At 51.7% G+C, this 26,187-nt stretch overlaps 1 protein-coding gene across 7 annotated transcripts in view; it reads left to right on the forward strand.

Annotated features, from left to right (window-relative positions):
- RPTOR (regulatory associated protein of MTOR complex 1) overlaps positions 1 to 26,187 on the forward strand; it is a 397,196-nt gene that overhangs the window by 316,323 nt on the left and 54,686 nt on the right. For 5 of the 7 annotated variants that reach the window (XM_044746113.2, XM_044746114.2, XM_070483827.1 and 2 more), the window contains 7 exons: positions 3,165 to 3,239; positions 6,366 to 6,431; positions 6,787 to 6,978; positions 7,475 to 7,615; positions 12,647 to 12,764; positions 13,702 to 13,842; positions 14,263 to 14,421. In XM_044746113.2, coding sequence (XP_044602048.2) covers positions 3,165 to 3,239; positions 6,366 to 6,431; positions 6,787 to 6,978; positions 7,475 to 7,615; positions 12,647 to 12,764; positions 13,702 to 13,842; positions 14,263 to 14,421 — 892 coding nt within the window. The remainder of the gene's footprint in view (positions 1 to 3,164; positions 3,240 to 6,365; positions 6,432 to 6,786; positions 6,979 to 7,474; positions 7,616 to 12,646; positions 12,765 to 13,701; positions 13,843 to 14,262; positions 14,422 to 26,187) is intronic. The other 2 variants (XM_044746116.2, XM_070483826.1) reach the window with 1 other exon arrangement.

Here is a 26,187-nt window from a genome sequence, read left to right on the forward strand (position 1 = left end):
GTGTCCCCGCACCCTGGAAGGAGGTGCTGCGGAGCCTGCACGTATGCACAGGAGGGCAGGGGGGGACAGGTGACTTGGGGAAAGTGTGAGCGGATTCTAAACCAATTCATAAATGACCCCTGCTGAGAACTGAAAGTGAAGGCAGACGTGTGAAAAGGTGGCTTTGTTGGTGCTCCCTTCCTGGCATGACAGACTCATCAAAAGAGAGAACTTTTAATATAAACAAAATAACCACCAGCCTCCAATATTGAAGGCATATTGAAGTTATGGTTTCAGATACCGTGACATATGTGCCTCAAATTCAGAATTAGTAAGATATGAATTAGTGACACTTTATTCCTCTTTGATGAGACACGTTTAAGGAGCTTCACTGTAAACGTGTGGGCTTTGATTTGACTTGTCGAATCTCTGGTTTAAAAACAAAGAAAGGTGCCTTTATTCTCAGAATCGGCTGCCTAACCAGTGTACCTGGGGCACCAGCGCTGCGCTGGTGAGCGAGTTCTCTCTCCCTGTCTCTTCTGGGCTGAGTCTTTACAGGGAGGATATCATGGTGATGCCTTTGGTTCATTTGTCAAAGCCTCCATTCAAAGCAAGGAGTCCCTTCTGGGTATTACTTGAACACCATGTGCTTAATTGGCTTCTCTGGCTTTTCGGGAATTAGCCTGCTAACCTGAGCCCCCGGTGCCCACTGCTTCCTGACCGCTCATCTCCACCTCGCTTAACTCCCACTTAAACAGCCGAGTCCAGTAGCCTGCCTTATCAGTTTATTGATGTGAGGAAGAAACACCTAATTATCAGAGCACCCCTGAGAAATAGGGCAGTGCGGGAGAGGCATGGGGGTTCAGGGGTTCTGGGCTGAGGTAGCCAGCAGATTCCATCTGCAAAACCACCTCTGCATCTGTGAGAGGGGGCTTCATTGCAGGAGAAGCTCCAAGCCAGTGGGGGCTCTGGTGAGCCAGGAATATATTGCAGTACATAACTGTGTCCTCTTACTCTCAGAAACTCAGTTCTTAAAATTCCAATCCTCACTTCTTCTTCAGTTGCCTTCATCTTCCAGGGTGGAGCATGCTGGGAGCTGGTGAAATTTAACATCTGTCTGTGTACACATTACCCCAAATGTCACACTAATCAGTTTTTCTGGATGTTAATCCAAGAAGCCCAGTTACCATTATGACTACATTATGTGGGTCACCTTCTCCAAGAATGAGAGCATTTATACTTTGTATGTCACTTTCCAATCTTTTGAGTCGCTCTTACCTGTTGTATGTTTAATCTATGATTCAGCTAATTGAGCAGAGATTTCTTCAGTTTTGCTGGCATCCCACAGCTAGCGAGAGGGAGACCTGGCTGGGAGCCTAATTCTTCGCTCCAAGTCCTGCCCCCGTCCTCTCCTCCATGCAAATAGAAACCTTTTCCTCAGCGCTGAGGGCCTGAACCCTACCCAGATGTTATCCTCAGCCCCAGAATGTGCAAGGCGTGCTTGTTTCAGTCCCTTGAAGAACCAGCACTGGCAGAAATGCCCCCAGATCAGCCAGCCTGGCATGAAAGCAGGGCTTCCAGCAATACTCAACGGCCACCTAAGAGCCAGTGGCTTCCCCCGGCATCCCCACAACTCCTCAATCCTACAGCCACCTGGAAGCCTCTTCCCTCGCCCTGTCTCCCGTCCCCCAGGGCCCATCCTCTGTGCTCTAGAGGAGCAGCCTCCCCCTCTGCAGCATTGCGGGCCCGCCCGATGTACGTGCGACTTCTAATCTAGAGGGCCAGCACAGGTCATGCCCTACACCTCAAACTGTGCGTGGCCACCTTCCTTCTGACGGCTCTGCTTGTGTCTCAGAGGTGCCTCGAATGTGGGATACTCCAGATGGGACTCCTCATCCTCCGCGCTCCCCTGGAAGATGGCACCCACCTCTTTAGTGGTCTCGCCCAGCCCTTCCCACCAGATCCCGCCAGAACAGTCTCCTCATCTCTCCAGGATCATCCCCGTCCCCTCTGTCTGTGCTACGTGTGCCTCCCCATTTCCGGTCCAGCCCTTCTGACTCACCTCCATTGCAGTTCCAGCATGACTCCGACCTGCCGTCCGAATGCCTTGACCCTCCCGGGTTTCAGCCCCTGCAGGCCTCTTCAAGGCCTCCTCAGGACAACATTCGAAGCCCTGTGCTGACCATCTCCTGCCTCCCCCAGCCCTCCCCATCGCCTCTATTCCCCCATCTGTCCTTCCTCCGTGGATAATCCCCACTGCTCCTCAGCTTAGGCATCTCCTCCAGAAAGCGCGCAACCCCCCTCCCCTCTCCCTGAGCCCCCCATGCCCCGAGTGTCTCCTCATCAAGTGTCGTGACTGCTCCTCAGTAGCCTTCTCCTGAACTGTGAGCAGGGCACAAGCTGTGTCTCTGTCTGCAGGACCAAGCCAGTGCTTGGCACCTGGTGGGTCCTCAGGTGTGTGAGGAGCAGATGAACGCAGAGACGTGATGGTGCTTGCAGGGGCAGGGCGACCCAAGAGTGGGGAAGAACTGCCTGCCTGACAGCTCATTTAGCATTTAAAATCTAAATTCCCATCCGAGAGCTATTCCTTTGGAGGAAGGAGTTGGGCCTCCAGGAAGCACCTGTTAAAATATAACCATGTGACACAAATAATTTGTAATTGTTATATTCACACAGGTTATTGTTCTTCACTATTTTCTAAGTCCTAGCAAAATCCCAAGAAAAGCTTCAGCAGGGGCCGAGGCCTGCAGAAACCAGGCGTAGTTTCAAGTGCTGGGCACATCCCAGCTGGGAGGGCGAGAGGACAGGAGTGGGCCCCGGGAGCACCTGGGAAGGGAAGACGTGGGTAGAGGCCGCAGGAGGATGGCCCTGCGAAGGAGCCGGCCCAGCGGCCAGGGCACCCTACCTGTTAGTGCCCGGAAGGTGTTCTCAGAGAAAGTCTTAGAGCTGCTGCGCTTCTGAGAATGTGCAAGATCCCAGCTCTTTTCCCACAGCCAGGGAAAATGTGTCTGCAAGCAACCATTCTAGCCGTTTTTTCAAATGAAAATTGGACTTGAGAGGAGAAAATGCTAAAGGCATAAAATATTCATTGCACATTCATTTGTTCGTACATCACAAGCAGCAGAAAGAACCCCTTCCAGGTAACCACACTCACTGCTCCTCCTCTGTCTCTTTTTTCTCCCCAGTCATGTCAAGCTGACCTGGTGAAGGACAACGGTCACAAATATTTCCTTTCGGTCTTGGCAGACCCTTACATGCCAGTAAGGACCAAGTGTCATTTGTCTTTTGGACAGTCTCACGATCTGTATCGTTTGTCTCCGCCCACGTGTTATGCTACTGTGATGCCTTTTACGAGGACTGCAGAGAGGGTTGCTCCTCGCCACTCACCCATCCAAGCAGAGGGGCCTGTGGGGGTGGGCCACGCTGTGGGGGCCACGTTCACACTTGAGCTACTGCTCTTTACTTAATAGCACATTATTTCAGTAGCTGTTTCATGGCTGTCTCTAAATCAGGATATAGTTAACCTTGATGTACAGGTTGGTTTGGTTTTGTTTATGTTAGTCTATTTTCCCTGGAACATCTTTGCAGTATAGTGGAATGCACTCTCCCTCGCATCTTGTCAACTGAGTTAGATTAATGAGTGCTTGTCCCTCTATTATATGATAGTTCCTGTGCCTAGTGCAGTTGTTAGGGTGTGGCAAGATGCTCATGTGCCTTATGAATCAGGGTGGAAGGGAGGGAAGAAAAGAAGAGATTGAAAGTTTAAATATATTTTATTACATTAAATTGCTTGAAAATTAGTAATCTGTGAATAGCATTATAGGAATTCCTATAAATGTTTTATAATTAATTTCTTTATTCCCTACTTCCAGCTCCTAGCATAGTAAAGAGAACAAAATAGACATCCTAAATAATTACTTAATATAACTTGGTTTTACTAGAATATTTAACTAAGTATAACAGCTCATTGACATACTCTTAGGTGGCTTTGGTTGTATAAAGGAACTTTTGTATGTAATTTCACCCTCTAGTTGGTTTTCTAAACTAAATAATGATAACAATAACAAAAAAACAGAAAACATTAAAAACAGGATTGTTATGTAAAAGGCAAATAGTATTTGTGTGTTTTAACTTAAGTGTGGTGTTTAAACATCATCATAGGCGGTTTAAGTTTATACTCTATATGAGTTCTGGAAATAAGCACTTCCCTGTTCTTCAGGGTGGGTAAGAATATAAATCAAACAAATGAAAAAGAATGCTAAACTGATAAAATGCAGTAAAATGGTGAGCTGAGCTGATGCGATGGGCCCCACTTCAACTACAGACACGTTAGAGTTTGGAGGACACGGCCAAATTTGAAAGAAAAAAGAGGAAATTCCCAAATGCCAAAACCTGAAGAGAGGGGTCAGCGGAGAGCCATGGCGGGAAGTGAGCACTGGGGTTCCTCGCATCTCGCAGACCCTAGAGGCGGTGTCTCGGAAGGCAACACCCCTGCTGGAAGCCGGGAGCCCACGAGGCGCACCCCCTACTCATCAACAGAGGACGCAAACAGCTGCTCCCATCCTCCACATCTGGGCGGAGAGTTAAAGGGAATGCCTCCATGAGAGACAGGACCCTCGGCCCTCCCGCCGGGGAGTTGGGTCTGCACTTACACGAATCCTGTGGGTGAGAGCCACCAGCCAAAAAAGTGGGTGTAAAACTCGTTCAGGGTCACTGAAATCACCAGGGTACTGGAAGAGCAAAGGCGAGACCTTTCTACAGGGACACGTGAGCAGTGCTGTCACAGGAGACTCATGCCAGAAACACAGCCCGCTCTTGCCACCGTCAGGAGAGCCCACCAGAAAGGGAACGAGCAGGGCCGGCGCAGAGAGCTAGCACCTGATAACTGAAACTAATAGAATATAAAAGCAATATAAACACGTATGTTTAAAATGATTGAGGAAAACGACTTGTTTTAATTATGTCCAAAAATAAACCACTGTGATGTTTCTTCAGAAGCACTTCTGCTCATACAAAGACAGTGTATGCTCTTACTTTTACTCACCCTCAAAAGTGACCAACTAGATTCTTTTAATAAATAGGCAGATCTAGGGGGAGAAAAGGAACCTGTAGTGGAAGATATGATCACTGCCATTCAAAGCTCCGTGGATGCATCAGGCAGCAGTAGACACAGGCAGCAGAGGCTCACGACACCCCCAGGACAAGAGACCAGAGGGAGCAGGGAAGCAGTATTCGAACTGACTGGGGCTGAGAACTTTCCAGGTTTGAAGAAAGAAGTGAGTTTTCAGATTTAAAAAGCACAGTGAATCTTGAGAAAGTTAAATAAAAACAAATCCATAGCCAGACTCATCATAATGGAAGTAGAGCGTGTCAAAGGCCAAGGGGAAATCTAAAAGTAACCAGAGCAAAAGGAAAGGTTGTTTGCAAAGGAGGAACAAGTGCACAGGCAGCAGACTTTCCATCAGCAGTAACAGAGCACAGAGAACAGTGGCAGGGCCTTCAGAGCACTCAAGGAGACTGACCACTGCCTGGAGCTCTGTACCAGCTGAGGTGCCATTCAGGAATGCCGGTGAAGCCAACACATTTAGGAGACTGACAGCTGAGCTGTTCTGACCCCACCAAAGAGAGCTGTGAAGACCGTATTTCAAGAGGAAGTTGAAGCCCCAGGGAAAAGCAGGATGCAGGAAGCAGCAAAAAGCTAAGAAACTGGCAGATATGTTGGCATATTAAGCATCGGCTGTAAAAATAAATCATCATAATTGCTAATTTGAGGGGTTAACACATGAGGAGGAATGTCAGAATTAAGGCACCCTAAGAGCCTTGCATTCATCCAAGGGAGGTAGAATAATTAAGACTTTGTTCAGTATGGATGTTAGAAGCATAAGGCACCATTACACAGTTCAAAACAGACTGACTGATTTCTAAGGCAGCAGAGGCCAGAGGAAAGGAAAGAATGAAAATTGGTCCCACCAGTAGAAGACCAGAAAGAGGAAAACATGGAGCCAAGTTAGGATGCAACAGTCCTTCGTTTTACTGCAGTGTGCTGACTCGGAGCAGGCTGCTTCTGCGGCCTGGGGCAGGAGCGAGGGCTGCGCGGTCAGGGGCCTTCCTCATTAACAGCACAACCTTAGGAGAAAATCGTGGCAGACTAGCATGAGTGCTTCAAGGAGCAGCCTGTCGTCTGAGAGGCCAGCCCAAAGCTGCCAGACCCTCTTAGAGAGGCTGTTCCTGTTTTGTAGACTCAAATCAAAAGACAGTAAGCAGGCTCGTGTTACTTTAATCAAGCCCATCAGAAAGATTCTGAGAGGATAACTTGGTTGTGTTTGGGCATGATGAGTTTCCTCCATGGGGAAAATGTAAAACCAGGGGTGACATTTGTTTTCCAGGCTGAACATAGGACAATGACGGCTTTCATTCTCGCTGTGATTGTCAACAGCTATAACACAGGCCAGGTGAGTGTCTCGGCCACTGCCACCATCCAGAGCCTCCCTCTGGTGCAGCACCACGCTGCCGTATTCAGGGATCAGAGGAACTGAATGTCTAATGAAACAGCCTCCGACCGGTGGGGGGTTACGAGCACACCAGCCCCCAGGGGACACCATGGGAGGAGCAGGGCCCAGACCCTTCGCTTAGCCAGCCGTTTGCAGGGTAAATTGGAATTGAAATTGGTGGGATTTAAAACGAGGGGAATTGAGCAAATCTTGTAATGTGATTAAGCAAAGTTTCCACAAGAAACCTTGGGGGCTATGATCCCAGCCTAGCACCCCTCCCCGGGTGACCTTCTGCGTGTTGTCTGACTTCTCATAGGAAGCCTGCCTCCAGGGAAACTTGATCGCCATTTGCCTGGAGCAGCTCAACGACCCCCACCCCTTGCTGCGCCAGTGGGTGGCCATCTGCCTAGGACGGATCTGGCAGAATTTTGACTCGGCTAGGTGGTGTGGGGTGAGGGACAGTGCTCACGAGAAACTCTGCAGCCTCCTCTCCGACCCCATTCCTGAGGTGAGTCCATCCCCACCCAGTGGCTTCGGGCTAGGTGAGGCCAAGGGCCAGCAGGTACTTCGTGCCAGCAGTCCTGCCCGGATGCTGTGTGTGGAGGGCCACTGTGTAGACAGTATCTCCAGCAGAGGCCTGCTCACACTTGCGTGTTGCCTCGCGTCCAGAAACTGCCCCCTCCATGCCCAGCACAGCCCTTGTCCCCCGGACCCCCGTCTGACTCACTGATGGATTACCGGTGCCCCATTTGGTTCCAGAACTTCCGACCTCTACAATCTGTCTCCAGCCCCTCGAGCTGGGGCCGTGAGGATTCCTCCTTTTGTCTCTTCCTCCATTTTTGCTCCATCAATATGAGTAGAACTGGGCTTCGAGGACTGTGTAATGAAACTCCTGGAATCGAATTAACCGAACTGAATCAGATTACCTCACGGGTGGCCCTGGCAGAGTTCAGACCCAAACAGCCAGCCGTGGGCGTGACTCTGACCCTGTCCCTGTCTTGCAGGTGCGCTGCGCAGCAGTCTTTGCCCTCGGCACGTTTGTGGGCAACTCTGCAGAGAGGACCGACCACTCGACCACCATCGACCACAATGTGGCCATGATGCTGGCCCAGCTGATCAACGACGGGAGTCCCGTGGTCCGGAAGGTGTGTGCCCCCCCAGCTCCGCAGGCAGCGGCAGAGCGCCTGGCAGCCAGTCTCCCACGACACCCAGGGTCTGAGCCAGTGACCCTGACCGCGCAGAGCGCGCTCCCTTCCTGCTGGCACACGTCCTTTTGAGAGCAGACATTTAAATGTGTTTCCTTCTCTCCAAAGTGCATTTATTCACCAGATACTCGTGTGTTTGCTTCATTTAAAGGCATTTAACAGGCTGCGTCTACTGGCAGCTTGTATAATAGGCTCCTTCCTGCCTGGGAGCAACGCACACATCACGGAGATTCAAAAGAGCAGTAGACACCCACAGACAGACGGAAAGTTTCGTGTAGCGTATTCCCCTCCCCGCCCCCACGTTTGTCAGCAACTGAACGAAACGGTTCTATAAAGTGGAAAACTTGTGCTTGTCTGTTTGGATGTAGAAATATCAAGGATTTCCATCCAGGATCTCACATCCCTGTCGGAAGTTGGCTCAGCATAGCTTGATTCCCCCTCCTCTCCCTCAGCCACAAAGGGCCACTGGAGGGACGCTGGTGGTCGTGTCTCATGGTGAACTTGAAAGGCTGCCCTGGAGCAGACACTGCTCTGTTCGGTGCTCAGGAAGGCAGCGCTCTCTGGAGGTGGCCACGGGCTTGCATCTCATCCTCTCAAGGTGTCAGCTGCCCTCCCAGCATTGCTGAGATCGCTGTCCTGGGGAGAGGGAGGCTGGGTTGTCAGAAGACGGGTGTGGTTTGGGACTGGTTTGCCTGTTTGGAGAGTAGACCCCACTGATTGCCTTGCGAGGGACGTTGTCTGACAAGTTCACTTCAGCCAGACTCAAACATGGAGTGGCTCATTCTGTCTCATGTTCCCTTCAGAGAGGAATGAACCAAGTTATTAACTGCCAGAGATCTAGAGAAAGGTTACAAATGTGAAATGAGATGCTAGAGATCCCTTCCCTTGGTCCTGGCATTGTTATCTTGAGGTTCTCGTCATCCCCAGTCTGTCTGAAGCTGGTTCCCGTTCGTTAGCCCGAGCCGAAGTCTTCTCGTTCCTGCCTCAAATCGCCTTTATTATGAACGTCACCGATCAAAGCAGCAAATCTGCCCTTGCTTTAGTTGCCTGTTAACATTCCTTTAAAGAAAGGAAAGCTTTTCTTCTTTCCAAAAAACTTAAAGATGAATGTTAATAAAAATAAAAAGAATGTCCCTCTGAGTTCCCAGTATCAGGAGAGTGGTCACTGAAGTCACCAGGAGCCACTGGGACCACTGTGCTCTCGAGTGCAGCCCTGAGTGCTTCCAGGTGGCCCCTGGGCTGCCAGCTGGGCCTCCGGCTGTGATCCATTCGCTGTCCCTTTGCAGAGGTGTGGGTTCTGGGTACTAGAGTGCTCACGTGTCACTGAGTCTTTACTGCGGGCAGGATGGCATTTGCCTTGCCTGGGGGCTGCATGCTGTGCCTGCATGCTAGAGGTGCAGGCCGCACGTCAGAGCCTGTCCTGCTGACCAGGGGTGCGACTTCCTCTAGAGGCAGAGAAGGCTCTTTCTTCCTTCTGCTTGTTCATCCATTCCCGGGCTCAGTGTCGCGTTCTTCTGCATACGGGGCCCTGGAGTGCAGAGTGGAAGACAGCCCTGCCTTCAGGGAGCATGCAGTCTAGTTAAAGAGGCAGACTTGGGACCGGTGACTGTGCTGGAGCACTTGTAAATGAGTAGCATCTCAGAGGGGGGCCCGGAGCTCTCCAGACGCATCAGAGTGGTGCCTGCCCCAACCTCCTGCGGGGGAGAGGGGTCAGCAGGCTTTCACAGGGAGGAACTTGTACCTTGATTATGAAGGATGAGCAGCCAGGAGCCAGTGAGGTCAGGAGCAGGAGAGCAGGTGAGGCAGGAGGAGTGTGTGCGAAGGCCCAGGGGTGTGAAAGACCATGGCACCCTCAGGGGCTGCCTGTTGTTCGTGTGGCTGGAGCATGGAGCAAGCGGGAGGGGCAGTGATGGTGAGGCTACAGGGCAGGGGCTCCTAATCCCAAGGGCAGTTTGCCAGGAGTGCACCTTCTGCAACAGTGCCTGAGGACTTCATCCTTTGAACAGCTGTTTGAGTGTCTGCAGAGTTACAGGCAGCACGTCAGGCCCTGACCCTTCACTGCCTTCAAGGAGTTTGCGTGCTAACGGGGGAGCCAGCCAGCCAGCAGCAGGCCTGTTAAATAAGTGGACAAGGTGATATTTGCTGTGGACACACAGGACATGTGGAGGGTTAGGGAGAGTGGGGCAGTGGTGGGTGGGAGAGAGGATGCAATTTCAGAGGCTGTTGCCCTTCGGCACCCCTGGGGCCCAGGAGACACGGGGGGATGAGCCACTTGGGCCAGAGCGCCTTTCCCTAGAAGCAAGCCCAGAGGGTGTCCTCATTGGAACAAACGTGCTCTTCCCCCAGAGCACTGCTCTGTCCTGCCACGGTTCCAGGGGCCGAGTCTGACGCTCCATGGCTGTGGGCCACAAAACAAATGCCAGCCATTACTCTGTTGTTGGAAACATGGAGTGGGGGCAGCCCCCAGGGGAGGAGATGAGGAGGTGGCAGTCAGCGCACAGAGACCACAGAGAGGAGCCCAGGAGGGCACATGGTCCCACCTTTCACGTGACCACAGAGGAGCGTTAGCTGGATGCCCCTGGTGGCAGTGCGTGTGCCCAGGCATGACGTCCCTGAATCCTGTGACACCTCACTTTGCACAATGAGCCCTGTGCTAAAGGTGATAATGTTCACCTCTTAACCCTTCCTGTGTGCCAGTCTCTGGAGAACGTACACCTGGAGGTGGGGCAGGTTGGCGACTGAACAGACCGCTATGTGATGGGGCAGGTGGCTCGTGCTCGGAAGGAAAGTAAAGCAGGTGATGGTAGAGTGTCTGGAGCGCAAGCAGGACGCTCAGGGGAGGTGTCTGAGCAGCGGCCTGGTGGAAGCAAGGCTGAGCCCGGGGGGGTTGGGAGGTCTTTCCAGGAAGAGGAGTAGCGCATCCCAGGGCCCAGAGCGGGAGGCACGGCTCGCTCAAAGGGCCATGCCGGATTGAGGACAGTAGGCACAAGGGGCCAGGAGGCAACTGAGACCCTGGCGAGCAAGGCCTTGTTTTGTTCCGAGTGTGAGCAGAGGGTAGAGGTTTGGAGGAAGGCAGGACCAACTCTGCCATGAGAGGCTGAGGCCGCCCAGGTGAGAGATGCCGCTGGCTAGAGGGGACGGGTCGCGTGTCTAAATGCTAGAGTGCTATGTTGAACCATCTTCCAAAAGCTGAGACTACAGCAAGCTCCCCGCGTCCCATCCTGCACACTCCTGCCAGACCTCTGATTCCTTCTGCACCAGCATCCCGGGGCTATGCACGCATCTGTGTTCTGTGGTCAGAGTAAAGCCCAATAGGCGGGCTGTCAGACGTGGCAGGAGCCCACGGCCAGCAGCAGCCACCCTCCAGTGGCCTGCCTCCCCGGCAGGGACTGCTTGGCATGCAGCCTCTCAGGTGTGGGCCACGCTCTTGTGTTCCCCTTTGTTGAGTATCCCTGAACCAAAGGGTCCAGGACCTAGGGATGAAGTCATCTGTTTCAGGGCCCAGCACGAGCTTTTTTACTTTATATCAGAGCAAAGGGGAAAATACACGGTGTTTTTGGAAGATGATGCAGACTTCATCTTCACTGAGTGGCCCCATGGGCGACCCATCTCAGCAGCATGTTAGTCCCTCGCACAGGAAATGCAGGCTGGGCTCTGGTTTGCAGGAGGAGGTGGGCAGCCATGTTGGCAGCTGGAGACGAGTACCAGCCTGGGGTTTTGGCAGTGGGCATGGCGAAGCTCGTCAGGCGCCGGAGGCTCAGCACAGTTAGACTTGGGGACTGACAGGACGGGAGGTGGGGCTAGGGCAGAGAGGGTTGGGTCAGGGCAGTTCTAACCTGAGCTTGTGGTTTGTGATTCCGTGGGCACAAGCCGAGAGGCCCCTGGCAGGAGCTGAATGGAAAGGGGTGCTGCTGGCAGGTAGCTGGGCGGGTTAAGCTTAGGATTCGGGTGAGCAATAGGTGGAGATGCACGGCCAGCAGTTGGAAAGGCCCGCCTGGAACGTGAGGAGAGATGGGACAGCGAGGAGTGGGCTCGGTAGTGGTCCACAACTGTGACAGGAGAGGCAAGGAGCGTGGGAGGTCGAGCTGGGCGCAGCCTCAATGGAGAGGAGAGGGGCGGCGAGTGAGAGGACCCTAGGAGCCCCCGTCCGGAGCCTGGCTTGTCCAGCCGCTGCAGAGACCTCGGCACCTCAGCAGAGCTCTCCCGGCCTTGGGGGGCTAGGGGAATTTACGTAGCAAGCAAGCATTCTCACACACCTTGGGTTTCTGCTAGATATTTTGCGGGAACAAAGAGCAGATGAAGTTGTTGGAACTATTTGAACCGTGATGAGAAAAGTGGTATAAACCTACATTCCAATTCTGTTTCCCTATGACTTTTAGGCTCTCCAGGCACTCATGTTATAGCACTAACCGTCCCGAGAGGTAAATTGTATTCATCTCCTTGGACTGAGGCAATTGGGACTAAAGATCTTGTTTTCATTCTAGAACTTTCTCGTTCCTTTTTAGGGACTAGAAACTAAAATATCTGTGAAAGTTTTGCATTTAGTAAAAGAGCATGCCTCAGCTTGTCAGATGCATCTGCTTTACTGTGCCGAGGATTCAAACGGCCCAGCAAACTGTCAAGTCTAATCAAGGGGCGTCTCGGCCTGGTCACAGGACTGACCACATACAGGAGGCTGTGGGTCTCTTGGCTTTCCCATTGTGGGGGTGTCATCCATACTTGTGTCCTTATGAAACCTGCCAGCCGTGTTGCTCATATCCAGTGGCCAGCTGTCACTGTCAGGCATTCAGGTGCATTCCTTGAGGTCCCCGTGGCCAGTGGCCTGTGATACATGGAGTGCCCAGTTTGGCTTAACCTTCCTTCTTTCTGTGGTGACTCAAGCATCCGGCATTCAATTTTAAGTCTCACTGCTTTTCTGGGGTCATCCTCCAGCCATCAGTAAGTGTTACTGTCCCTTCTCCCTCTTGGCAGGAACTGGTGGTGGCTCTGAGTCATCTTGTAGTTCAGTACGAAAGCAATTTCTGCACCGTGGCCTTGCAGTTCATGGAAGAGGAAAAGAACTACCCCTTGCCTTCCCCAGCAACCACAGGTACGGCATCGTAACTCGTGAAGCCTGAGGAGCTCGCCTGGCCGGTTCCTGTACACCAGGGACCCTGCGTCGGAACTCAGCGGACTCCTCAGCTTGGCCAGAACCTGGGCTCGGATATCAAGTCCTTGCCGCTCAGATATCTGTTTTGAGTGGCCCCTGCGATTCCCATCTTCGCAGGCATTTAGCAGAATAGGAAGAGTGGGAAAAGGGGCCACACGGACCCTCTGACTCTTTCCCTTCCTTTTCACCCTTTTTGGAAATCTCAAAGGATGGCACACTGCGTGCAGTAGGGGCTTACAGAAAAGCATGTTACCTCTCTTCCTGTGATGAATAATGTCGTCACGTTGTCATCCGTTTTGTGCTTCAGTGAGTCATGTTAGGCAGCTCCTTTTTTCACATTTTCCATGTTCCCGGATTTACATTGCATCATCATCCCTCCCCCCAGAACACAGCCGTCTCTGCAGGAAGGAGGGCTCGTGATCAGTAAGAAAAGCATGACTGCTTTCAGTGCATCAGGGAAGGGAAACCAAGAGGGAACTTGCTCACTGGGAACAGCTGGTGCGCCAGAGGGAGCGCGGAGCCAGCAGATGGAGGTCCTGCCAGCGCTGACCCTGCTGAGCTTCCAGGGCAGCGGCCACAGTGCGTCACAGGGCGCCTGGTGCTGCTCTCGGAGAGGCCACGGTCACCAGCCCTGCTCCCTGCTCTTTCTTAATTGAACTCTCACAGAGTGGCCGGCATTTGCTCCTTACACCTCCCCTCCCGCCCTGCTGGCACTTTGTCCAGCTTTGGCTGGCTCACCCCTACCCACATGTGTCAGGGATCCTTGATGAGCTGTAGGCCCTGCTGGTGGCATCTGCTCATCCAGGGACTAGCTGCTGTCACCTGTCGGTGTAGCTGCTCCCACCATTAACTCTTCTTTCTCCTTCTTTCCCACTAGAGGGCGGGAGTTTGACCCCAGTACGGGACAGCCCCTGCACACCCAGGCTCCGTTCCGTGAGTTCCTACGGAAACATTCGGGCAGTCACCACTGCTAGAAGCTTGAACAAATCTTTGCAGAATCTGAGCTTGACTGAAGAATGTAAGACACTGGGAATTGGGTTCTTGGGTTGGAACAGTTGTGGGGTTTCTTTTCTGAAACATCTTATGTGCAGAAGTGCCCCCCTCCTCTGCCATGAGTGTGTGCCCTGCTGTCCCATCTGCTGCCCTGGTGATTGCCAGGCGTTCGTACAGAGAAGTGGTAGTTCAGCCCCGGGCGCAGCCAGGGGTCACCTGACGGCTTGCAGAAGGCAGGCACAGGCACAGCGGAGTTGGCTCCCGGGGCCAGGCGTGCCTGCCTCCCAGTGGCCTGGCGGAATGCTGGGGAGGGAGCCCGCCTCCAGAGATTAGGGAGGGGTGTGCGTGAAACCCACATTTCAGTCATATGCCGTTACTTGTGAGACCAAAAGGAGGGTCCTGGGAACTCCACACTGACTTCCTTTCGCCGTGGTGTCTGGGCCAGCCGGCAGCTCTGTGGCGTTCTCCCCCGGAAACCTGAGCACCAGCAGCAGCGCCAGCAGCACCCTGGGCAGCCCAGAGAATGAGGAGTACATCCTCTCCTTCGAGACCATCGACAAGATGCGCCGCGTCAGCTCCTACTCCTCCCTCAACTCTCTCATAGGTGAGTCCCGCCGCCCTCGCTCTGCTCCCTGCTTCCCGATCTGTCCTCTTGGCACCCAGGGGTGCTCTCTACTCCCTGAGACAGCACGGACCTTAATGTTGATCAGGTGAGGGGGCGTGAGGGCTGTCTCAGTGGAAGGGTGGAAGTTAAATGTGAGGAGGTGAGAAGAAGCTTTTGCTGTGGGCAGCAGGAAAGCTTCAGTCACTTTAATTTTGATCTGGTGATACTTTACAAGCCCTCCCAGGGATGTCTGGGCTAGCCGGCTTTGTTGTGTGGGAACACTGCTAGAACCTTCGGTCCGTCTTCACGCGTGCTGAACTCCCAGTATCACAGGACAGTGGTGCTCAGCCGGAGTGACTTTGCCCCCAGGAGACATTTTGGTGTCACAGCAGGGACCATGGGGGCTGCTGGCATCTAATAGGCAGCATGGCATCCGGCAGCTCGATGCCCGCCCAGGGAAGGTGGGCGCCCAAGTGGAGGGCCCTGGTCCGGGAGGAGACAAGGCCTTCCGTCTTCAGGTTTCCCTGCCCACACCTACTGGCAGGGTCTCCTCCGTGCTTCCACGCACCCATCCCAGCAATTTCACACCGGCTGCCCACAAACTGCAAGTGAATTCAGGGTCAGTTTCGTCTCTTGTTCTGCCTTGACTGGTGTGCGCCTGGGCTCTACTGCCGGGCCTGCTGACATAGCCAAGGAAGTAGAAATTCACCTTATTTTCTCACTGTGTAAATCTCAATCTTCACATCACTGTGGCCAACTTAGGACCTAACCAGGCGAGCCTTCTGTGTCTCGTTCTGACCTCCAGAGCGGTGTAGCAGGCCTCATTTGGAGTTGTGTTTAATATTAAGACGTACTTTAGACACGCAGAAATTTGGAGAGGCTAATCCGCCACATGGCCGCGTGTTTGTTTTACTCCCGGCTTCAGGAGCTGCAGGCGGTTAAGGCCCCAGCGCCCTCCTCCGAGGCTGTCCTTGTCGTCCACTGTTGGGACGCCCCCAGAACTCGCTGTGGGCCCTTGCGCGGGCTTTAATGCCACACACGTGGTATCAGTGGCGTCATGTGGCGCGTGTCCTCATGAGGCCGCTCCTCTCTCTCTACTCTCAAGTCGATATTTCGCACACTGGCCATGCGAGTTTGTTCATTCACTTTCATCGTCTGCCACAACTGCAGCATCTGTCCTTTCTCCTATTGATGGACACTCAGGTTGGCTCTCATTTTCCCTTCTTTTGTTCTCCGTTTTCTATAAGCAAACTCAGGAGTTGGGCCCGCCCCCACCCCCACCTCTGGGCTCCCCACCCCTTTGCCTCGAGAGCTCTGCTCCCAGACTCTCTGGGCTGCTCCCTCGGTTCAGTCAGAATTCTGCCTCAGTGTCACCTTGAAAGCAGCCTCCTGGCTCCCAGCCAGAGTCTAGCACAGTCCTTCCACGGTCACTCTCTCATTCTCTGCCCCCTTCTCCAGTTTCGTTTTTCTTCTGAGAACTTTCTACCGCCAGACTTATATATGTCCTTGTCTATCTGGGCTGGCTCTGTCTCTCTCTCCCCAGGAATATAAGAGCCACGAGTCCAGGAACTTTGTTCTGTCAACTACTACGTCCTCCCCCCACATCCAGTGCTGGCACATAGTAGGTGCTAATAAATATGAGTGGGAGCATGCTGCAGTGGACACCCTCCAGCACGGACTCCTATGCGAGTCTGGCTGTGTCAGTAGCAGTGAAACTGCACAAAGGGCACGTGCATGGGCAGCCTTACCGGCCACTGTCAGGGCTCTCCCGACAGGTGCTGCTGCTTTCTGCTCCACTGAGGACAAGTTCCTGTGCTGCGTGTTCTCCCCACGCTGGGTCTGGTCAGGTTTGTTGCCGTCGGATGCAAGAACTGGCATCTTGTGGTGGCGCTGCGCCTCCCTGGGTTTCAGCAAGGGAGAGCCCACGTGTCCACGCCTGTGAATTACCTCTTCAGTGCCCTACAGATTTTGCCATTGCATTATTTATCCTTTTCTTACCAATTTTTAGGAGTATATCCTTATTCTGGATACTAATCCTGATCAAATATATTCATTGAAAGTAACTCTTCCCATCTATGGCTTCATTTATTGTATCTTTTGTACCACACAAGTTTTATATTTTAATTTATCTTTTTCTATGTAACTTGCACCTTTTTGTGTCTTGAATTCTTTCTTTTCTTAGTGTCTTCAAGATATTCTCTTGTATTTTCTTCTAAAATTTTAAATTGTCATTTTTTTATATGTCTTTAATATATCTTGAATCAAATCTGTGTGGTGAGGTGTAGGAAACCAATTTTATTTTTTCTCATACGGATCACCACTTGTCCCCATACCTTTCATCAGTAGTCTGTCCTTTCTCCACTGACCTCCAGCATCACCACTGTCGTCGGTGGAGTGCCTGTTAGGGTCCGTGTGGAGGTTCCTCATCCTGTTCTGTGAAGCACATGCCACCTGCTGCGACGGCTACACTCTTGAGCCAGGTCCTCAGTTTGTATTTGCTTCACAATTGTCCTGGCTCTTCTTAGCCTTTGCTTTGCTGTATAAGTTTTATATAATCAGCTTTTCTGTTTCCACAGCAGCTTTCCTGGGATGCTGTTTGGCATTGCGTTGAATTGATGGGTCAGTTGGGAGAATTGCGTCTCTGTGGTGTTGAGCACCCCATCCCCGAACGTGGCTGTCTTTGCACTGTTTGTCTTCTTTAATGTCTGTTAATACGGTTTACAACTTTCTGCATAAAAGTCACAAGCATTTCTCTGAGAAACTTTATAGTTTTGTACTTTTAAGTAATAATCTTTCTTTTGACCATTTGTTACTGGCAAAAAGGAATGTAAGTGGACGTCTTAGTTTCATTCCTGAGAGTAAAGGAAACATATCTAACTTTTCACCTTTAAATATGATGTTTGCTATAGAGTTTTTGGTTGGATAGTCTTTATCGGTTTATAGAAATTCCTGTTCTATTCTACTTGGTTAAGTTTTCTTTTTTGTAAATGAAATGAATTCAGTGAATTTTATGGAATGTTTTTCTACAGCTCTTGCATGATCCTATGTTTTTGCCCCTTTGCTCTGTCAGCTGGTGAACTGCCTGATTAGTATGTCCCATCAAACCACCCTTGCGTTGCTGGGTCAACCCAACTTGGTAATTTACTTTAACATTATGGCATCAAGTTCATCAGTATTTTCTTTAGAATGTTCTCCATCTGTATTCATGGGTGAATTTGGCCTATAACTTTTTTATCTTATACTTCCCTTGTCTGATTTAGGTATCAAGTTTATACTAGCTTCATAAAATTAGTTAGGGCGTATGCCCTCATTTCCCATTCTCTGGGACAATCTGTGTAAGACAAAGTTACATGTTCTTTGGGTGTCTGGGTAGAATTGGCCTCTAAAATTGCCTGGGCTTAAGTAGAGTTTCGTGTGAGTAGGTTTAAGGTTAAGATTCCATTACTTTGATGATCATAGGATCATTCAGGTTGTCTATTTCTTTGTACCTTAGCTTCGATCTGCTGTATTTTTCTAAGATGTCCATTTCAGTTTTCTCGTTTATTTCCATGAAGTTGTTCAGAGCATTCTCATGATTTTTCATCTCTGTTGTCTGTATAGATATGTCTCCCTTTTCATTCCTATTATTATATATTTGCTTTTGCCCTTTTTGCTTGATTAATCCTACAAGACATTTGTTAATTTCTTTAGTGTTTTCAACTTTTGCTGTGTTGCTATGCTTCATTATTATACCTTTGTTTTGTGTTCCAGTGATTTCTTTTCTTGTGTTTATTTCCTTCTATTTTCTTTAAGTTTACTCTCTTGTTCTTTTTCACTTCAGGAGTTGAAAATAAAAATAGCTCGTTAACTTTCACTCTTTCTTCCTTTCTAATATAAGAATTTTAATCTGTAATTTTCTCTCTTGGTACCACTCATCTCATCCCTCAAGTGTGGTAGGTACTGTTTTTATTGGTGTTCAGTTCTAAGTTATTTGTTGTTTCCATCATGATCCCTCTCCTTAGAGCTTATACTCTCTCTTTGCATCACATGATAGTGTTAAGTATTTCTGACTTGTGGGTGCCGTGATCTGAAGGGGGAGGGCAGTCCAAACATGCCTGCCAGTGCTGCCTGTGTGAGCTGTGAGAGACTGGTCCTCTGCCAGCCCTAGAAAGGGACTCGGGGCGTCTGCTGTGACTCCTGTAAGGCAAGTCTCTCTGGTGTCCTGGAAGAATCTAGATTGACTGTAGGATCCAGATGTGGCTACCATGCCACCTCCGCCCCAGGGGAGTAAGAACCAGAAAGGGGGGTCTTTGCTCACCGTACACACCCACACACAACAAAGAACTTAGCTCAAAAATGCCAACTTGTCCATTTAAATTGAGAAATAACCTTGCAGGCTTGTGCATTTGGTTGTTTGCTAAAATATCCCATGTGCCAGAAGGCACAGGGTTGGCATCAGCTTGAATACAGGTACTTCAAACTCGCCAATAAAGTAGATTCCAAATGTCACTTGCAAGACGTTTGTTTTCACCTGGAATTTTAAACATTCCTTTAATAGAATTAATGTTTATATATATATAGTGGCTAAGTTCCCAGGCTGGCTTGCCTTTTAAAACCTAGGTCTATATGAATCTAAATTCATATTTCTACTTACAGTATATCTACAATGAAAAAAATATATTAAAGAATGGAAAATAGAAATAAAAAGGTGTAGTACTGTGTTTCGAGCACACGTTTCTCAGCGGCCCCGCACAGCTCTTGTGAGTGGTTCTTCGGCAGTCTCAGCCGCCGAGCTCCACCTCTGCCCCCTCCCTCCTCCACCTCAAAATCAAGGTGACTGCTGCCTTCCAACTTTTATGTTAGAGCAGGGATCAGCAGACTTTCTCTGTGAGACCAGAGAGTGAATGTTTTCAGCTTTGCAGGTGGTACAGGCTCTGGGGAGCAAAGCATCCAAACACAGCATGTGAACAAGTGAACATGGCCATGTTCCAATAATACTTTATTTATGAACTGAAGTTTGAATTTCATAAAATGTTCACGTCACAAAATACTTCCTTTCTCTTGATTTTTTTTTTCTAACCACTGGATAAGTATAAAAACCATTCTTAGCTTGCAGCCATACACAAACTAGCAGCTGGCTGGATGTGGCCAGGCAGGAGTTTGCCCACCGGCCCATGAGGACCTGCCTGCACAGCATGCCCGTCCTGCTCCTCCGGTCTCCACGGGTATCCCCTGAATGAAACAGCCAGATCTCTTCTGCTTGCTCTTTCTCAGAACGTGAAGGTTCGTTCATTCATTCAACAAGTATTTTCTAAGTGCCCCCAGTGCACCAGGCATCAGGGGCACAAAGATGTGGAAGTAAACGTATAAATGCTGCAGCCTTTAAAGCTGGTATTAGCAACACCGGTCTCCATTCCCTCCCGCAAGAGTATACCTTCCCACCGGCCTCAGCGGAGGGGCCACGGCTGACTTGGGTTCTCGGCCTAAAGCCTGCTGTCATCTGTGACTCCTCTTCTTCCCTCACCCCCAAATCCCAGCCCTCAGCACCTTCAGAGCACCCGACATCCCGTCTCTCTTCCCCGGCCTCCCTGCTGTTACCGAAGCTGGCACCCTCTTTGACTGGCATGTCGCAGGACCTGACTAGTCCCCGTGCTTCGACTGCTGCCGTCCTCGGCTCTCGTCCTGACTGCATCCTTCCACTTCGCATTCGTCTGGGCGCCTGGCAGCAGATGCTATCCAGCACCACCCTGTGTTCTCGGTGTTAACCCACTTTGCAACCCTCTGTTCAGGTGTATAGCTGGCCATCAGGAGATGAATAAAAAAATGTTAAACTTGGTCTTCTGAGCTTGCAGAAACACTGTGCAACTGGAACTGTGAGCTGAGAAGCATTAAAGCCACGTGTCGTCATGGGACCATCGAGCGCTTTCACCTGGAGGCCATGTTTCCCACAGCACTCCCCTCTCTCTGGATGTCTTAAATGTCACGTGGAAGTCTCCTCGTGTGCTGGTGAAGACTATGGAAGCTTCACACCCTGGGCTTTCCATTGTTTAACTGGCTGAGTCCGGTGTTTGGTGCTGCCTGTCTGAGGTGCCCCTGGACGTGCCCAAGGCGGGAGAGCGCACCTTGGCCAGCTGGGCCATTCGGCCTGCCTCCTGCCCGGAACACAGCTCTGGTCTCTGATGGCTAAATGCCACTTTTGTCCTTGCTACTGGGCTGGGGAAGCCAGTCTTGGCAACGTAAGGGATGAAGAATCAATCTTTCATTTGCAGCCACTTGAGGTTGGAGAGCACAGCAGCTGGAGAAGCAACAGGATTTTTTGTCTCCGTGAGTGTTCCGCACGGCTCAGTCCTCCCACTTCGGCCCTTCCTCGTCTTTTTCCAGAAAGTTGAGAGCCTCGTCACTGAAAGCTGACTCCTGAACTTTCTTTTTCTGAAGAAAACTGAGTTTTATCTGCATATTATTCAAATCTTTGAAAACTTGAGTAGAAAAGTTTCAAAATGAGCTGGAGTTGGAAGGAGCGTTAAGAAGATGAAGTAGCTGCACTCCACAGTTGGCTCATTCATATTCAATAAGGCAGCGCTCACATCCACCTGGAAGCCACAGCGCTTACAGAAGTGTTTAAAATTCATAACCTCCACAGAATCCCATTACTTGCAGCATTTGCCTGTTTAAAGCCAATTTTTTTCTTTGATTTCAACCAAAGAACAGCAATCTCTTTGGCCTCTTTCACTGAATATTTGGAAAGAAGTTTTCAAAACCATGGGAACCTAGAACGTCCATTTAATCCCATCTTTTCCCCTAAAACCAGCCCCACTCCAAAACGCCTTGCTCTGGGCCTTCCCCAGCCGTGTCTCCAGAGCTCTCCCCTGGTCCCACCCGCTGTACCCTGTGCTTAATCGTGTGTCTGCTGCCCCCCACCAGATGAAGCCTGTGGGAAGGGGCCTGGCTTCCTTTGATCATGCGTGGATCCCATGTGCCTAAACCATGCCTGGCCCCATGTTTGTAAATCTACGTTGGAACTCAGGTCTCCATATCACCTCACATTCTGGAAGCTGCTTTGATGTCTCCATCCCACTTGCTTCTCACTCAGCTGTCTGGCCTGACATCCTCGTGGATCCTCCAATCGGTTCTTTCCATTTCCGGGCCCCTCACCCCAGTCTCATCATACCACGTGTCAGGGCTTCTCAGATCTTGCTCTCTCCTGACCCGACACTCAAGGCCTTCTTTCTGCAAACAGCCCCCGGCCTTTATCACGAGCCCCTCCTACTGAGCCCGACAGCCGCCCCCAGACTTGCTGCTGGCCCCTGAGTATGGCCTGGACAATCTCTCTGCCTTTATACCCCATTCTGCACCCACCTCTGTAAACCAGCAGTAATTTCCTGCTCCTCTCTGCCATCCACATTCTGCAGTCTCACAGGGAGGCCTTTCCTGACCCATCAGGATGTGTTCACGTTACACACGTGACCTGGCTGCATCCAGGCCTGAAGTTGCCATCTTCATTACCAGGTGTTGGTAAAGCTGCCATTTCTTGCTCATGTGCGGCAGGCAGCCTCCCTTAGCCCATCCATCTCCCTCCCACCTCTCCTTCCTCTCGGAGCCTCACTGCATTCCTGACGCCCAGAGGTGGGAGGAAGCGGTGGTGAAGAGAGGGCCTGATGCTTGTGCCAGATGTCAGGGGTCCAACCTGATGCCCAATGACCCGCCCTCCTCTACCAGGTCACATTGCACTTCTCATCCTGGCCCTGGCTCCAGCTGGGCACTAGCCCCTCAAGGGTCGGTGGCAGCCTGCGCATCCCATCTTCCCCAATCATGTCACTCTGCTTCTTGGTCAGAGTCTCGTCACAGCTGTGCCAAGGGAGCCAGATGGGACTTAATATCTGTTCTGGGAACTTGGCATAAGAGGAGCATGGGGACAGGTGAATGCACTTCCCTGCGCAAACCTTCTCGTCCCCAAGGCACTTGTAAGATGTAGATCAGAGGCCTGGCCAAGGTGGCACTGGTTTTCGTGTCTCTGCTAGATTCGCTGGCAGTTTATACCATTTAAAATTTGTTACCATAGTGATGAATCCAAGATGGAGCTGATGCTATGGAGGGGAAGGACCAGGATTCAAAGTGGGCACCTGGCCCGGAGCCCTGCCCTTCACCTTGGGCTGCATGCTCTTGACACCTAAACCTGGATTTGGCATGAAGCTGGGTTCAAGTGCCAGCTCCTCCGCTTCACTCAGAATCTGGGGGTCAGGACGACACCCCTCAGAGAAGAGATTGGAGCAGAGAGACTGGAGCTGGGCAACACAGGCACTGCCCAGATTCCTGGAGGCCCAGCAGAACAGAGCTGTCTTCCCACCCTGGGGCCCCTGTGGTCATCTCTGGCCCTCACCCAGGCCTCTGGGAGCCTTGCACGGACTGTGGCCATGTGTCGCTGTTCCATCCATGTTAGCGGGACTGGCCAGGAAGGAGCACCTCCCTCCTTTCCCTTTCTCCCCTCAGCACCAAGGAGTCCTAAGGGAAGGATCCTTCGCAAGCCCCCCGTGCAGCTCTGGAGACCCCACAGTCATGAGCTCGGGACATCGAGGGGTGCTGGTTTCCTCTCGAACAGCAGAGGAGCTCAGTCAACAAGAAGGAGAAGTGGGGCTGTTGCCAGAGGAACCACGCACGTTCTGAGGGAAGGCTTTACAACCCATTAGTTTGATTTCTTCTTGTCGGAAAGGGGTGGTGAGAAAATGAACAGCATTGTTTTCCGATGCCACAAGATTAATGATGTTTTTATAGCCAAAACCCTTGATTAAAGGCCGTCATTAAGTGTGTCTCATAGGGACACTGAAGAACGTCGCCAAAAGGATGATGGCAGACATGTCGGCTGCCTCGGTCCAGGCGGCGCTCTGTCCTTGGGTCCTCTCTGCGCCAGGCTGGGCCCACACCTCCAGCAGGCAGGTGGAGGAAGGAAGGGTGCTCCTCCTAAAGAAACTGAGTCGTGGGCGCAGCCCCTGAGCAGACAGGAGTCACCTCAGGGCCCCCAGCAACAGGAGGAGCATCACAAAGAGGACAGATGCAGAAGCTCCAGGCCGGGGAACTGACTCCCGGAGAGGGGCCCCACGTTGCCCAACAGAGTGTCAGAGTAGGTGACCCCTGAGGCCCAGGTAAGGGGGCAGCCCCTGCCTCCAGCGGGACTGCAGGCCTCTTTCTCTGAGCTGCTCTGCCAGCCCGAGGGACTCCTGGAATCCGGAGTTGGCCACAAAGCTCTGAGCAAATTTTCCTACATCTTATACTATTTAGAAAGTTGTGGCCATTGCTCTGAAAAATAACTCCTAAAACCATTAGTTATGATCTTTTATTATGGTAGTCTAGACACGAAAATAGGTTCTCAGCACTTCTGCGGAGTTCAGCGAGTGCTAGACACAGGGCCCTCTCTGAGCATTCCAGCCCAGAAGCCTCCTGGGCTCCCTGTCCCCCAGGGGCCGGCCCTGGGCGGCCGAACTGAGAAAAGAAGTGAAATAAAGGCAGCAATACTGTGGCCCGGTTTCATGTTTTACCAGTAAATAGTTATACTGTTCACTGTGGCCAAAGGCACCAACAAAAATTAGAGTTTAAATTCCCTGTTGAATCACAAACAGTATTATGTCAAAGGAGAAATCTGCAAGGAAGTCAGCAACAGTAATAATTAAAATGTTGTGAAGTCAAGGACAGTGGCGGCTGTCAAGTGCCACCTTCCTCTGTGCGCAGCCACACCAGGCCTCTATCGGCAGTGGTCTATGTGCCCACAGCCCTGTGCCACCTCCCCCCCGAGTCTGCGTCCGCTACCCCCACTCCATGGCCTGAGGTCACACCGCTGGGAAGGACACTGCCCTGCGCCCTTTCCTCACGGTCACCAAGGGCCCTGGGATTCAGGCCCTCGCTGCTGGGAATCTGCTGTAGACCGCTGCTGACAGCAAGTGCTGACAAGCCCATTGTGAGCGCACTTGTGCCGCCCCTCCCTGCCCTGGCGCAGAGGTCTCCTCCTGCGCACTCCCGTGTGGGGTAACCAGGGTCCCCTGTCTACAGTCCACCCGGTGTATTAGCCCTGGGCACCACTCTCCCTTCACAGCTCCCTGTCACACGCAGCCATGCTTCGCTTCGGGAAGCTGCCCATGCATCACTCTGAGCCCGAAAACAATGGAAGGGAAAGAATTTCGCACAGTGGCTGTGATGAGTTTGAGGAGCCTTCATAAGAACTCCCGTGCACGTTTGTGACGAAGGGAGACCGCCTTCCTCCGCTCATGGGTTGGCTCCCTCCTGAGCCAGCTGTGTCCAAGAGAGCGTGTCTCCTCGTGTGCCCTGCACCCAGGGCCGTCTGAGCGCTCGGAGCCTCCCAGTTGTGCCTCCTCTGGAGGAAGGCAAAGCAGCAGCAGCTGGTGGCCTGGCGCAGCAGACGGCTCAGTCCTGCGGGCAGGCCGTCTGCCTGGAGGGAAGAGTCGGCGGGCGCTGCGGGCAGGCCGTCTGCCTGGAGGGAAGAGTCCATTTTAGGAAGTCTTCTCACAGAAATTCTGGACTGATTTTACCAAACTTTCCTTAGACTTTGGTCGTCAATCTGGACCGGTGTCCCAGCACCATGGAATGTGCGAGTTGGAAGGTTCTTGCTCTGTTCCTAAATTAAAGAGTGCGGGAGGCCCATGGGAAGGAAACCATGCGTTTTCCTGTGAACCCTTCCCCAGAACGCGTGGTCGCCTCCGAGCGAGAGTGCGTTTGCCTGACGGATGTCACCTGTCGCAGGTCCAGATTTGTATTGAACCCCCCACGCCCCACTCCTGGTTCCTGTGGGCCACGGGGCCTATGTCAGCTGCTGTCCTCACACAGCAGGCTCTCAGAACTGGCTGCTGAATGCACACACTGCAAGTGAACACGTGAGGAGGGTGTTGCCCTGAAGGAGCGTTTCCTCTGGGTAGGACGCCCCTCACCCTGCCGTGGTGAGACAAATGCCTTTTCTGGCCCCAGCCTCTCAGCGATCTGCCCTGCACGGCAGCTGTGTTTCTGTATAATCATCCAGAGGTTGGCAGCCATGAGCATCTCTTCTCAGAACCACGCTGAGCTGGTGCAGCCCATACCCTGGGATCTCTATAAGCGCTCACTGGAATGTGTTTTTTCCATTGTGGTCACCTCAGGAGAGCGGCCGTGCCCACACAGGCTGGGAGGACGAGGCTTTCTTAGCCTCCATCCCTCTGCAGACGGCAGAGGGTGCTGGAGTAGGCAGCCACTGGGCAGCGTAAATACACACTGTCCCCATGCGAGCTGAGGCGAAGCGGTGTGCCTTTCTTTACGGATTAGGGGCTGTAGGGTGCGGTGAGCTAAGATATATCCATGTGCATCTACGTAAACACATGCTCGACGCTTTTATTCTCAACTTCCTCTGTTATCTTTTTTTTAATTTGAATGTATTGTATGAAACCCATTGTGTTCACCAAGAAACACTTCGTCCTCTGATTCCACTTCTGATGTTTAAATTCCTTCATAAACACTAGAGGGAACTTCACTAGGTGTTGACCAATTAAATGATATGGAATCATGGCTTACCTGAAATGCTCTTTGTTGAACAAGCACTTACTTTTCAATAAACAAATTGTCCAGCTTCCCCCAAAATAAAGGATGCAGTTACATGTGGCTGTGTCCCCATTCGACCACGCACTTCTTGGGAGCAGCACCACCTCTGCTTCCTGGCCCCCAGATTCACCCCAGGAAGGAGTGAGGGTGCCGTGTCAGCCTCTAGTCTGCTCGTCCAGCTCAGCTCCCCCATCCTGCAACCAGCCTTTGCTCGGA

The sequence above is a fragment of the Equus asinus genome, chromosome 13 (assembly GCF_041296235.1).
Source record: "Equus asinus isolate D_3611 breed Donkey chromosome 13, EquAss-T2T_v2, whole genome shotgun sequence".
NCBI classification, from domain to species: Eukaryota; Metazoa; Chordata; class Mammalia; order Perissodactyla; family Equidae; genus Equus; species Equus asinus.